General features: G+C 42.9%; 1 protein-coding gene across 3 annotated transcripts; it reads right to left on the reverse strand.

The window, feature by feature from the left end:
* Window positions 1-7,968: 7,968 nt before the first annotated feature.
* Window positions 7,969-12,925, reverse strand: LOC111974501 (protein CUSTOS). Of its 3 annotated transcripts, XM_024002223.2 has the most exons (6): window positions 12,785-12,925; window positions 12,559-12,607; window positions 12,331-12,429; window positions 9,058-9,122; window positions 8,843-8,933; window positions 7,969-8,694 (listed from the first exon to the last, which is right to left on the reverse strand). In XM_024002223.2, the coding sequence occupies exons 1-6, from the start codon at window positions 12,912-12,914 to the stop codon at window positions 8,328-8,330; spliced, it is 801 nt and encodes a 266-aa protein (XP_023857991.1). In that variant the 5' UTR covers window positions 12,915-12,925; the 3' UTR covers window positions 7,969-8,327. The 3 variants fall into 3 exon arrangements, with proteins under 3 accessions (XP_023857991.1, XP_023857992.1, XP_070303090.1); XM_024002224.2 differs by lacking the exon at window positions 12,559-12,607; XM_070446989.1 differs by lacking the exons at window positions 12,331-12,429; window positions 12,559-12,607 and having other exon boundaries at window positions 9,058-9,111.
* Between the last annotated feature and the right edge of the window lie 1,871 nt (window positions 12,926-14,796).

Genomic DNA, 14,796 nt, shown 5'->3' on the forward strand with positions numbered 1-14,796 from the left:
GCAGACGCTCTTATCCAGAGCGACTTACAAATTGGTGCATTCACCTTATGATAAATGGACATGGAACAGCCACTTTACAATAGTGCATCTAAATCTTTTAAGGGGGGGGGGGGGGTCAGAAGGATTACTTTATCCTATCCTAGGTATTCCTTAAAGAGGTGGGGTTTCAGTGTCTCCGGAATGGTGATTGACTCCGCTGTCCTGGCGTCGTGAGGGAGTTTGTTCCACCATTGGGGGGCCAGAGCAGCGAACAGTTTTGACTGGGCTGCGCGGGAACTGTACTTCCTCAGTGGTAGGGAGGCGAGCAGGCCAGAGGTGGATGAACGCAGTGCCCTAGTTTGGTGTAGGGCCTGATCAGAGCCTGAAGGTACTGAGGTGCCGTTCCCTCACAGCTCCGTAAGGCAAGCACCATGGTCTTGTAGCGGATGCGAGCTTCAACTGGAAGCCAGTGGAGGGAGCGGAGGAGCGGGGTGACGTGAGAGAACTTGGGAAGGGGTTGAACACCAGGCGGGCTGCGGCGTTCTGGATGAGTTGTAGGGGTTTAATGGCACAGGCAGGGAGCCCAGCCACAGCGAGTTGCAGTAATCCAGACGGGAGATGACAAGTGCCTGGATAGGACCTGCGCCGCTTCCTGTGTGAGGCAGGGTCGTACTCTGCGGATGTTGTAGAGCATGAACCTAAAGGAACGGGCCACCGCCTTGCATGTTAGTTGAGAACGACAGGGTGTTGTCCAGGATCACGCCAAGGTTCTTAGCGCTCTGGGAGGAGGACACAATTGAGTTGTCAACCGATGGCGATCATGGAACGGGCAGTCCTTCCCCGGGAGGAAGAGGCAGCTCCGTCTTGCCGAGTTCAGCTTGAGGTGGTGATCCGTCATCCACACTGATATGTCTGCCAGAATGCAGAGATGCGATTCGCCACCTGGTCATCAGAAGGGGGAAAGGAGAAGTTATATTGTGTGTCGTCTGCATAGCAATGATAGGAGAGACCATGTGATTTATGACAGAGCCAAGTGACTTGGTGTATAGCGAGAACAGGAGAGGGCCCAGAACAGAGCCCTGGGGACACCAGTGGTGAGAACGCGTGGTGAGGAGACAGATTCTCGCCACGCCACCTGGTAGGAGCGACCTGTCAGGTAGGACGCAATCCAAGCGTGGGCCGCGCCGGAGATTCCCAACTCGGAGAGGTGGAGAGGAGGATCTGATGGTTCACAGTATCGAAGGCAGCCGATAGTCTGTAAGATGATAGAGCGAGGGAGAGAGAGTTACTTTAGCAGTGCGGAGCGCCTCCGTGATACAGAGAAGAGCAGTCTCAGTTGAATGACTAGTCTTGAAACCTGACGATTTGGATCAGAAGGTCATTCGAGAGAGATAGCAGGAGAGGCTGGCCAAGACGGCACGTTTCAAGAGTTTTGGAGAGAAAAGAAAGAAGGGATACTGGTCTGTAGTTTGTTGACATCGGAGGGATCGAGTGTAGGTTTTTCAGAAGGGGTGCAACTCTCGCTCTCTGTGAAGACGGAAGGGACGTAGCCAGCGGTCAGGGATGAGTTGATGAGCGAGGTGAGGTAAGGAGAAGGTCTCCGGAAATAGTCTGGAGAAGAGAGGAGGGGATAGGGTCAAGCGGGCAGGTTGTTTGGGCGGCCGGCCGTCACAAGAAGCGAGATTTCATCTGGAGAGAGAGGGGAGAAAGAGGTCAGAGCACAGGGTAGGGCAGTGTGAGCAGAACCAGCGGTGTCGTTTTGACTTAGCAAAACGAGGATCGGATGTCGTCGACCTTCTTTTCAAAAATGGTTGACGAAGTCAGTCTGCAGAGAGGAGGAGGGGGGGGGAGGGAGGAGGATTCAGGGGGAGGAGGAGAGTGGAGGAAGGTGGCAAAGAGCTTCCTAGGGTTAGAGGCAGATGCTTGGAATTTAGAGTGGTAGAAAGTGGCTTTGGCAGCAAGACAGAGGAGGAAAATGTAGAGAGGAGGGAGTGAAAGGATGCCAGGTCCGCAGGGAGGCGAGTTTTCCTCCATTTCCGCTCGGCTGCCCGGAGCCCTGTTCTGTGAGCTCGCAATGAGTCGTCGAGCCACGAGCGGGAGGGGAGGACCGAGCCGGCCTGGAGGATAGGGGACATAGAGAGTCAAAGGATGCAGAAAGGAGGGGGGGAGGATAGAGGGTTGAGGAGGCAGAGTCAGGAGATAGGTTGGAGAAGGTTTGAGCAGAGGGAAGAGATGATAGGATGGAAGAGGAGAGAGTAGCGGGGGAGAGAGAGCGGAGTTGGACGGGCGATACCATCCGAGTAGGGGCAGTGTGGGAGTGTTGGATGAGAGCGAGAGGGAAAAGGATACAAGGTAGTGGTCGGAGACTTGGAGGGGAGTTGCAATGAGGTTAGTGGAAGAACAGCATCTAGTAAAGATGAGGTCAAGCGTATTGCCTGCCTTGTGAGTAGGGGGGAAGGTGAGAGGGTGAGGTCAAAGAGAGAGGAGTGGAAAGAAGGAGGCAGAGAGGAATGAGTCAAAGGTAGACGTGGGAGGTTAAAGTCGCCCAGAACTGTGAGAGGTGAGCCGTCCTCAGGAAAGGAGCTTATCAAGGCATCAAGCTCATTGATGAACTCTCCGAGGGAACCTGGAGGGCGATAAATGATAAGGATGTTAAGCTTGAAAGGGCTGGTAACTGTGACAGCATGGAATTCAAAGGAGGCGATAGACAGATGGGTAAGGGGAGAAAGAGAGAATGACCACTTGGGAGAGATGAGGATCCCGGTGCCACCACCACGCTGACCAGAAGCTCTCGGGGTGTGGAGAAACACGTGGGCGGACGAAGAGAGAGCAGTAGGAGTAAGCCAGTGTTATCTGTGGTGATCCATGTTTCCGTCAGTGCCAAGAAGTCGAGGGACTGGAGGGAAGCGTAGGCTGAGATGAACTCTGCCTTGTTGGCCRCAGATCGGCAGTTCCAGAGGCTACCGGAGACCAGGAACTCCACGTGGGTCGTGCGCGCTGGGACCACCAGGCTGGGGTGGCCGCGGCCACGCGGTGTGAAGCGGTTGTATGGTCTGTGCAGAGAGGAGAGAACAGGGATAGACAAACACATAGTTGACAGGCTACTGAAGAGGCTACGCTAATGCAAAGGATATTGGAATGACAAGTGGACAGGCAGTACCAGTCAAAAATGTGGACACACCTACTCATTCATGGGTTTTTCTTTATTTTCTACATTGTAGAATAATAGTGAATGGATCAAAACTATGAAATAACACATACGGAATCATGTAGTAACCAAAAAAGTGTTAAAAGGATTCTTCAAAGTAGCCACCCATTGCCTGAATGGCAGCTTTGCACACTCTTGGCATTCTCTCAACCAGCTTCACCTGGAATGCATTTCCAACAATCTTGAAGGAGATCCCACATTTGCTGAGCACTTGTTGACTGCTTTTCCTTCACTCTGCGGTCCAACTCATCCCAAACCATCTCAATTGGGTTGAGGTCGGGTGATTGTGGAGGCCAGGTCATCTGATGCAGCACTCCATCACTCTCCTTCTTGGTCAAATAGCCCTTACACAGCCTGGAGTGTGTTGGGTAATTGTCCTGTTGAAAAACAAATGATAGTCCCACTAAGCACAAACCAGATGGATTGGCATATCGCTGCAGAATGCTGTGGTAGCCATGCTGGTTAAGTATGCCTTGAATTCTAAATAAATCACTGAGTGTCACCAACAAAGCACCCTCACACCTCCACCTCCATGCTTTATGGGAGATGCGGAGATCATCCGTTCACCTACTCTACGTCTCACAAAGACACGGCGGTTGGAACCAAAAATCTCAAATTTGGACTCATCAGATCAAAGGATATATTTCCACTCGTCTAATGTCCATTACCCGTGTTTCTTCTGCAGCAGAGGTAACTCTGGGTCTTCCTTTTGTGTGGCGGTCCTCATGAGAGACCGTTTCATCATAGCGCTTGATGGCTTTTGCGACTGCACGTGAAAATAATGTTCCGCATTGACTGACCTTCACATCTTAAAAGTAATGATGGACTGTCGTTTCTCCTTGCTTATTTGAGCTCATCTTGCCATAATATGGATTTGGTCTTTTACCAAATTAGACCATCTTCTGTATACCAACCCTACCTTGTCACAACACAAGTGATTGGCTCAACCGCAGTAAGAAGGAAAGAATTTCCTCAAATTAACTTTTAACAAGTACTACCTCATGAAGCTGGTTGAGGGAATGCCAAGAGTGTGCAAAGCTGTCATCAAGGCAAAGGGTGGCTACTCTGAAGAATCTCAAATATAAGATATATTTTGATTTGTTTAACACTTTTTGGTTACTATATGATTCCATGTGTTATTTCATAGTTTTGATGTATTCACTATTATTCAACAATGTAGAAAATAGTAAAAAAAAAATAAAAAAAATGGAATGAGTAGGTGTGTCCAAACTTTTGAATGGTACTGTACATCAGGGAGACTCACTGCCAATTACTAGTCTAGTCACTTGAAGAAGCTGCCTTACTATTAGACAGAACATTTGATTTGAACAGTGTACTTAGTACACAGGGTGTCAGTCTTATACTGCTGATCTGAGGTCAGAGATAAACCATTATAAACACCCTCACCTAAATCAATGCAAAGACCGCTGAGCCATTGATCCCCGTTTTACAATGAACACATACACTCACCGAACAGTTTATTAGGTACACCCATCCAGCGCTTAATTTGTAAATCGGCACCTGGGGGGGCTCTGCAACCTAGCTCTTAGGGATCGGAATGCATAAAAAAAAGAATCCCCTTTATAATAAAGTATTGTAGGCATATCATCGCATTTGTGTATAGAGCAGTAGAGGGACTGACAACAGCTGCACACATGTGGAAAATTTTTAGTAGCCTAGGTTCTGGAAAGAAATGTGCCTTTTATAAATGCATTTCTTGCAATTCTGTCATTTTCTACATGACTGGAGACTTTAGAAGAACATTTTTTAATACCGCACAAATTATCTAAATGACAGGCTACTTTGACACTGACAAACTGGGATCAATGAAAACGACTGCATCAATAGCCTAGGCTTGTGGAGACACATATTGTAGGCTACAATATGAGGAGGAAATTATAATCCACTGACTCACCATGCACAGCTCACTTGCTGGTGACAGCCGGTGTTCGTGCAAAAAGCCTCTCGCTCTAGTTTTACTTTGTAAAAAAAACACACACACACACAAACCTAGGCCTAGGCTATTTTACTTTGTAAAACAATATTTGGAAGTTGATCAAATATTTTGGTAACCTACAGCAGATAGATTAGTCTTCTATTTTCAGCAGGAGCCATTTGCTTTGCAACCTGTGTTTTCCTGCGATTGTATTTGAAATATTGCGAAAGGCCTGTTTTGTCTGCATACTGTTCAATGAAAGATTTGCCACGCATTCCCGACTGTATTGCCTTGTTATTGGGCAACACACAAGCCACAGCTTGGTTATTTTTTTAAAGAAGCTATTGATCCTCTGTGGCTAAATTATATACTGCGTGCACAATTTGGATAAATAAGGATCAATTTTATTGTTTAACAAACAGTCAATCCAAAATGTTATTGAACCTCAAACCTGAATGTTTAACAAAGGAAAGTGAGTTTTGTCTTTCTCAGGGAATGTAAGTGTGCAGAATTAATAGGCAACTAAATTACAAAAATAATTTCTCCCAACTCACTTGTTAATTCTCAATTTTTAGAGTAAGTGTAACAAATAACACAAAATGACAATTAAATAAAAATGTTGGCCTTTTAAAAATATTCAGTGACCAATATAACCACCCTTCTTTTCAATAACTTCCATGAGCCTTCCATCCATGAAGTCTGTCAGTTTCTTGATCTGTTCACGATCAACTTTCGCTGAAGCAGCAACCACAGCCTCCCAAATGCTGTTCAAAGAGGTGTATTGTTTTCCCTCACTGTAAATCTCACATTTGAGAAGGGCCCACAAGTTCTCAATAGGATTTAAGTCAGGTCATTATTCGGGCATCTTTGAGGCCCTTGCTGGCTAGCCAAGCAGCTGAGTACTTGGATGCATGTGTTGGAGCATTATCCTGCATAAAGATCATGGCCTTCTTGAATGCTGAGGACTTCTTCCTGTAACACTGCTTGAAGAAAGTATCTTCCAGAAACCAGTAGTAGGTTCGGGAGTTGAGTTTCAGACCATCTTCAACCCGAAAAGGTCTAACTACCTCATCCTTAATGAAAGCAGCCTATACCAGTACCCCTCCTCCAACTTGCTGGCGCCTGACTCCCATCCATCAAGWTACTCTCATTTAATCTGTCCATAAAACCTTTGACAAATCTGTCTTCAGGTATTTCTTTGCCCAATCTTGACACTTCAACTTGTGAATATTATTCAGTGGTGGTCATGTTTCAGCCTCCTTGACCGTGGCCATGTCTCTGAGCAATTGACACCTTGTGCTTCTGGACACTCCAGGTAGGTTGCAGTTCTGGAATATGGTGGCACTGTAGGATAATGGGTTCCTGGTAGCTTTATGTTTAATTCCTATCAAGTCTTTTGCGCCTTTTCTTCTCCATGCGTTTTTTTGCACCCCAGTTGACTATTCGCAAACAAAACGTTTGATTGTCCGGTGGTCACGCCTCAATAGTTTAGCTATTTCAAGTGTTGCTTCCGTCTGAAAGGTATTTTACAATTTTTGACTTTTCAGTGTCAGTTAAATCTCTTTTTTGGTCCATTTTACCTGAGGTAATGAAGCTGCCTAATAATTATTCACACCTTGATATAAGATGTTATTCACTTTCGCCACACCCTCCCTCATTACACAAACACATATCACCTGCAAATGATTAAATCCAATAAGCATTCAAGTTTATATGGTTTGGAATTGGAAAATATGCATAGAAATAATGATWAGATCAGAATACTCACCTGACTATTAATTGTGCACGCAGTGTAGTCCTTTTCATTGTGGAGTAGAGTATTCTGAATTATTTAATTTCTTTCTGAACAGATAGCAGTAATTCTATAACTTTGGCAAATGTATTTCAATAAATCAGATAATTGTTGAGGTGAGACCATGAGAGGTACCGGATCCGGCCAAATAGGCTGCGTAGCGAAATAGTCCAAAACGGAGAGGTGCCGGATCCTGTTCTGGCAAGATTAAATTAAGTTAAATTAATTAATCAAATTAAGCACTGCACCCATCTAGTGCCGGTTCAGACCCCCTTTGCCTCCAGGGCAGCCTGAATTTTTCGGGGCATGAATCCTATTAGGTGTCGGAATATTTGGTTGCTCAATTGGTATCAAGAGACCTAACGTGTGCCAGGAAAACATTCCCCACACCAGTACACTACCGCCACCAGCCTGTACCGTTGACACCAGGCATGATGGGTCCATGGATTCATGCTGCTTACACCAAATCCTGACTCTGCCATCAGCATAATACAACAGCATTTGTCGGGGATCGCATCCCCACTGGAGCCGCTTCTTCTTGTTTTTAGCTGATAAGGAAAGGAACCCAGTGTGATCGTCTGCTGCAATAGCCCATTCGTGGCAAGGATCGACAAGTTGTGCGTTCCGAGATGCCCTTCTGCGCCGTTAAATGTCTGTTTGTGGCCCACCTGTTAGCTTGCACGATTCTTGCCATTTTCCTTCAACCTCTCTCATCAACAAGCTGTTTTTTCCCACAGGACTGCCACTGACTGGATGTTTTTGTTTGTTGCACCAGTCTCTGTAAACCCTAGACACTGTTGTCCGTCAAAAGCCCAGGAGGGTGGCTGTTTCTGAGATACTGGATCCGGTGCACCTGGCACAGATGATCATACAACGCTCAAAGTCGCTTAGGTCACTAGTTTTGCCCATTCTAACATTCAATTGAACAGTAACTGAATGCCTCGATGCCAGTCTTATATACCAAGCCACAGTCACCACAAGTGACTCACTGTCTGTACAAGCGATCCATTTTTGTGAACAGGGTATTGTACCAAATAAACGGGCCAGAGTGTGTACGTTATCAACAGAGAAGTGTTAAAAAAAAAATATTGTATAGCATTCTGCTCATAAATTTACATGTAAGTCGAATTCAGTGTAAACTACTTCCTTTACAAAACAAGGCATAGAACAAATTGTGTTTTGGGTAGAGAAAACGGTCATCAAATATCTTGTGAAAGACTTATTTCACATTTCTGAAAGATCACATTGTTATTTTCTGGAATGCAATCTACAGAGTACAAAATTGCTGTGATATGAGTGTATGACCTGACCATGTTATAATCAGTGATAAGATTCCCAAGTACAACAGGTCTCACAAGTACGGAACAAACAGCCAACATCCCAAATCACAGCACACAAGTCTCTCAGTGCTTTTATACTTCATCGGTGCCTTTCTTCTTCTTCTTCTTCTTCTTTAGGGGTAGAATGTCCTCTTCTGGCCTCTTCTGCTCCTCATCGGTTTTAGCATTAGGTGAGGATTCTCCACAGTGCTCTACATCTCCACACTCCCCCTGGAGAGCTTTCCTTTTCTTATTTTTCTTTGGGACAGGGCTGTTATTATGGTCCTCTCTTTCTGCCTCCTCTCCTTTGTTGTTGTTGTTGTTSTTCTTCTTCATTTTCTCTGAGCTGGGGGACTCCGGCAGGGAATGTGTAATCCCGCAGGGGAGAGCTGATGATAGGAGGTCTGTGACTGACACTGCTGCCTCTCTCAGTCTCATCTCCATTTCACTGTCACTGTCACTAGAATAACATTGCAGAAACAAACATTTATTACAGTATGCAATGCTACTGTATAAGGATTCCTCCCAACGTAGAAATGAAGGTGACATCAAACCACCTCACACATCCCAATGGTTAAAAGGCCAGGCCTAGACAGAACAAGCATCACCTTGAGCTGGGGATGGGCCTGCGCCTTACAGGAGGAGGAGGGGGATCAATGGTAAACTCTCCTGGGACAGATGTGGTGAACAGCCGGAAACCTTCAAAACCAAGAAATAAGATCAAGACCACATGCAGCATCTACATCACATCTGACAACACATCACACATTTTGTAATTACTGTATCAGTTTCAATGCAAACCAATTTATGGATAAACCCTCACCATCTTCACATTTGGTTGACTCTGTGCAGGGTCTTGATGTTTCTGCAGATATCACTGAAATACAACTGAACATCAAATTTCATAGTTGGATTAAAGTATGCGACTGAAAAGTAGACAGGTGATGGTAACATGAGGCAAAGGCTATAACAGTTTGATGTAGCTAGCTAAAATAGTAAAACTTGATGTTTATTAACATTTTCCCATGACAAGTAAGAAATACCTGTCAGGTCCAGGAATGGCTGAAGAATTGCAACATTTACCTAGAACTAACGCTGCAGATAGCAATACTGGGTGATTTGAAAAGTCATAGTCAATCGATCAATAATATAATAATTATTTTAGATTTTTTTTTCTTTAATTTACAATCTGTAGAAACGATGAGAATAGAAAGGTTCAGTACTTTTGTGAAGCATCACAGCACAGTTGAAAAATATATGGCAAATAGAAATCCAAATGGATGGTGTTAAGGGATAGATAGGAGGGGTTGAATGGAGCTGAAGGGTGGGACTAATAACAAGATAACAAATGTAAAACATATGGGGTCTGTAAAATGTATATAGGTTCAGAACTTTTGTGAAATAGCAGTTACAATAGAAATCAAAATGGATGGACATCAGAAATAGAGGAAGGCCGGGACTAAAAACAAACTAAATATAACTATTGTAAAATAGATTGTGTCTGTAAAATGTGTATAGTATGTATAAACTGAAGGTAAGCCTAAGTGTTATTGTTTATTAGTTTACTCCAATTGGGGGAGGGGTGGTAGGGTTTGCAGAAAATAATAAAGGTATATTCTAAATTTAAAAAGTGTATATATATATATATACTGCTCAAGAAAATAAAGGGAACACTAAAATAACACATCCTAGATCTGAATGAATTAAATATTCTTATTAAATACTTTTTTCTTTACATAGTTGAATGTGCTGACAACAAAATCACACAAAAATTATCAATGGAAATCAAATTTATCAACCCATGGAGGTCTGGATTTGGAGTCACACTCAAAATTAAAGTGGAAAACCACACTACAGGCTGATCCAACTTTGATGTAATGTCTAAATACAAGTCAAAATGAGGCTGCAGTAAGTGTGGTGGCCTCCACGTGCCTGTATGACCTCCCTACAACGCCTGGCATGCTCCTATGAGGTGGCGGATGGTCTCCTGAGGTATCTCTCCCCAGACCTGGACTAAAAGCATCCGCCAACTCCTGGACAGTCTGTGGATGCAACGTGGCGTTGGTGGATGGAGCGAGACATGATGTCCCAGATGTGCTCAATTGGATTCAGGTCTGGGGAACGGGCGGCCAGTCCATAGCATCAATGCCTTCCTCTTGCAGGAACTGCTGACACACTCCAGCCACATGAGGTCTAGCATTGTCTTGCATTAGGAGGAACCCAGGGCCAACCGCACCAGCATATGGTCTCATAAGGTCTGAGGATCTCAATCTCGGTACCTAATGGCAGTCAGGCTACCTCGGCAGCACATGGAGGCTGTGCGGCCCCCCAAAGAAAGCCACCCCACACCATGACTGACCCACCGCCAAACCGGTCATGCTGGAGGATGTTGCAGGCAGCAGAACGTTCTCCACGGCGTCTCCAGACTCTGTCACGTCTGTCCACATGTGCGTGTGAACCTGCTTTCATCTGTTAAGAGCACAGGCGCCAGTGGCGAATTTGCCAATCTTGGTGTTCTCGGCAAATGCCAAACGTCCTGCACGGTGTTGGCTTAAAAGCACAACCCCCACCTGTGGACGTCGGGCCCTCATACCACCCTCATGGAGTCTGTTCTGACCGTTTGAGCAGACAACATGCACATTTGTGGCCTGCTGGAGGTCATTTTGCAGGGCTCTGGCAGTGCTCCTCCTTGCACAAAAGGCGGAGGTAGCGTCCTGCTGCTGGTTGTTGCCCTCCTACGGCCTCCTCCACGTCTCCTGATGTACTGGCCTGTCTCCTGGTAGCACCTCCATGCTCTGGACACTACGCTGACAGACACAGACAACCTTCTGCCACAGCTCGCATTGATGTGCCATCCTGGATGAGCTGCACTACCTGAGCCACTTGTGTGGGTTGTAGACTCCGTCTCATGCTACCACTAGAGTGAAAGCACCGCCAGCATTCAAAAGTGACCAAAAACATCAGCCAGGAAGCATAGGAACTGAGAAGTGGTCTGTGGTCACCACCTGCAGAACCACTCCTTTATTGGGGGTGTCTTGCTAATTGCCTATAATTTCCACCTGTTGTCTATTCATTTGCAACAACAGCATGTGAAATTTATTGTCAATCAGTGTTGCTTCCTAAGTGGACAGTTTGATTTCACAGAAGTGTGATTGACTTGGAGTTACATTGTGTTGTTTAAGTGTTCCCTTTATTTTTTTGAGCAGTGTATATTTACCCCAAAATATATGGGGGATTCGAAATGACGCAATTACACTGATGGAAGCAAAAATCTATCCACAATATTAAGCTGATCAACCCTAAATTTTATATATATATATATATTATATAATAAATAATATAAATACAATAAGAATAAAAATAAAATAAAATAAAATAAAAAATAAAAAAATTAAAATAATTATTAAGAGAAATATATTAAATAATAAATATATTATAAAATAATAAATATTAATAATTTTATATAATAATATTAATTTAAATTTAATATTAAATTATATTTTATATATTTAATTATAGTTTATATTATTATTATTTTAATATAAATAATAAATATTTAATATTTTAAATATTTTTTATATATATTATTATTTATATATTATGTTGAAATATAAAATTTTTATAAATAAAATTAATAATTAAAAATTAAAATTTAATAATTAAAAAAAAAAAAATATAATAAAAATAATAATTAATTAGAAAATTAAAAAATTATTAATAAATATTAATTAAATATAAAAAAAATATATAATATATAAAATAATAAAAAAAAATATTTAAAAAAATAATAATAAAAATTAATAATTAATATAATAAAAAATTAAAATATTTTAATTAGAAATTAATGAATATAAAAAATTGAAATAAAAAACAATAACTAAATATATTTATATATAAAATTAAAATAATAAAGAATAATAAAATAGTATTATAAATATCTATATATAAATATCAAAAAAATTTTAATAAATATAAAAAATAAATATTAATATAATAATAAAATTTGATATAAAAAAAAATTAAAGTAATTAAATTATAATATAAAAAAATTATACATTATTAAAATATATATTAATAAACAAATTTAACCAAACCCCTGTCAAGCATAGCCCCTAATTTCTTTGCAACGTGCGCACGAAACTCTGGGGTCGTCTGCAACTCGTTCCCATCATGTTCATGTTTAGATACAGCCACACTGTTGACCATGGTATACAATAAAACAGTATAAGTGTAGCTGGTAAAGCCAAGCTAGATACAAAACCTCTATTAATGATGAGTCAAAAATAGAGGGGATAGCAGGATTTCAGAGTAAATTAAAACTTACCGACGGGATTGCTTGACATTGCTTACCCCATCTAAAACAACAGCAGTTACTGTCGTTGGGAGAAAGATATATTTGCTCGTTGGCTCAAGATTTCACACATTTAGCTAGCCATCTCCCACCCCACCTCCCACCCCACTTTTGTTGTTATGACTGTTAGCGTTAGCTAGCTAACTACACCCTGGGTCTTAGCTAAAGCAAAGGTGCACTAAAGTTTGGCTGAATTTACCTGCCGGGTTGGCATTGTGTGTACCATTAGTTCCATAAGTGCCAAAACTCCAAACTGCTTCCTTAAAATGTTCTAGATCTTCATCTTCACTGCTTGAGTCTTCGGCCATCGTCCCAACAGGCGCTGACATGTTGGATCGAGCACGTGTGGCTACAAAGCAATGCACTATGGGTAATTCATTATTTCAAGGCAAACGGTTGTCACTAGTTACCCCAGCCACAAAGTCCAAATTGGCTATGTATCGTAAACATTTATGAAAACACAAATTAGCTTTTTGGTCTTAATTTAAGGTTAGGCATAATGTTTGCAGCGTGGTTAAGGTTTGGTTTAAATCTTATTTTAAGATGATAAATTGTAGAAATTGGCGTGGTATAGCCATAATTATGACTTTGTGACTGTGGTAGCTAGCGGCGACAAGGGCAAACCAGCAGGCTACAATGGTTAGAGTTTGACGAGTGAACCCAACATTTTTCTTCAATGGCTTTTGTTTATTTCCCCCTCGTTCTGCAGAATATAAAAGGCAATGTTAGGTGGGCTTCTAGTTCTTACCAGATCCTCACCAAGTACACATCCAAAGATGTAGACAATAGTATTTGACAGAGTAACATGTAACATTCAAGACACCACACTTTGTAATCACTGAGATGTCTGTCATAAAACACATTCATCTATAGGCAAAAGTACTATATGTTCAATAAAAATCAATGGGGTTTCAATTTATTCAGTATGTGGGTCCAACTAAATAAGAGTGAAAAATTATATCAGTAGCGACCATGTTGTAAAAGCCATAATTAGTGTTAATTTCAAATCAAACTTTGCCACATGTGCCGAATACAACAAGTGTAGACCTTACAGTGAAGTGCTTACTTACAAGCTCTTAACCAACAATGCAGTTCAAGAAGAGTTAAGAAAATATTGACCAAATTAAATAAAGTAAAAAATAAAAGTAACACAATAACGAGGCTATATACAGGTGGTACAGGTACCGAGTCAGTGTGCGGGGGTACAGGTTAGAGGTAATTTGTACATGTAGGTGGGGGTGAAGTGACTTTGCATAGGAAGCTTGGCCCCAATGATGTACTAGGCCGTATGCACTACCCTCTGTAGCGCCTTACGGTCAGATGCCGAGCAGTTGCCATACCAGGCGGTGATGTACCGGTCAGGATGCTCTCAATGGTGCAGCTGTAGAACTTTGAGGATCTGGGGACCCATGCCAAATCTTTTCATTCTCCTGAGAGGGAAAAGGTTTTGCCATGCCCTCTTCACGACTGTCTTGGTGTGTTTGGACCACGATAGTGTGTTAATGATGTGGACACCAAGGAACTTGAAACTCTCGACCCGCTCCACTACAATCCCATTGATGTTAATGGGGGCCTGTTCGCACAGCCTTTTCCTGTAGTCCACAGTCAACTCCTTTGTCTTGCTCACATTAAGGGAGAGGTTGTTGTCCTGGCACCACACTGCCAGTTCTCTGACCTCCTCCCTATAGGCTGTCTCATCGTTGTCAGTTATCAGGCCTACCACTGTTGTGTCATAAGCAAACTTAATGCTGGTGTTGGAGTTGTGCTTGGCCACGCAGTCGTGGGTGAACAGGGAGTACAGGAGGGGACTAAGTACACACCCCTGAGGGGCCCCAGTGTTGAGGATCAGACGTGGCAGACGTGTTGTTGCCTACCTTTACCCCCTGGGGGCGGCCCGTCAGGAAGTCCAGGATCCAGTTGCAGAGAGAGGTGTTTAGTCCCAGGGTCCTCTGTGCCTGTCTCTTATACACATCTAGATGTGTATAAGAGACAGGGCTACCTTCGCTTCCTTGGGCACAGGGACTACGGTGGTCTGCTTAAAACATGTAGGTATTACAGACTCAGTCAGGGAGAGATTGAAAATGTCAGTGAAGATATTTGCCAGTTGGTCCGTGCATGCTTTGAGTACATGTCCTGGTAATCCATCTTGCCCCGCGGCTTTGTGAATGTTGACCTGTTTAAAGGTCTTGCTCACATCGGCTACTGAGAGCA

The sequence above is a fragment of the Salvelinus sp. IW2-2015 genome, linkage group LG15 (genome assembly GCF_002910315.2).
Source record: "Salvelinus sp. IW2-2015 linkage group LG15, ASM291031v2, whole genome shotgun sequence".
Lineage (NCBI taxonomy): Eukaryota > Metazoa > Chordata > Actinopteri > Salmoniformes > Salmonidae > Salvelinus > Salvelinus sp. IW2-2015.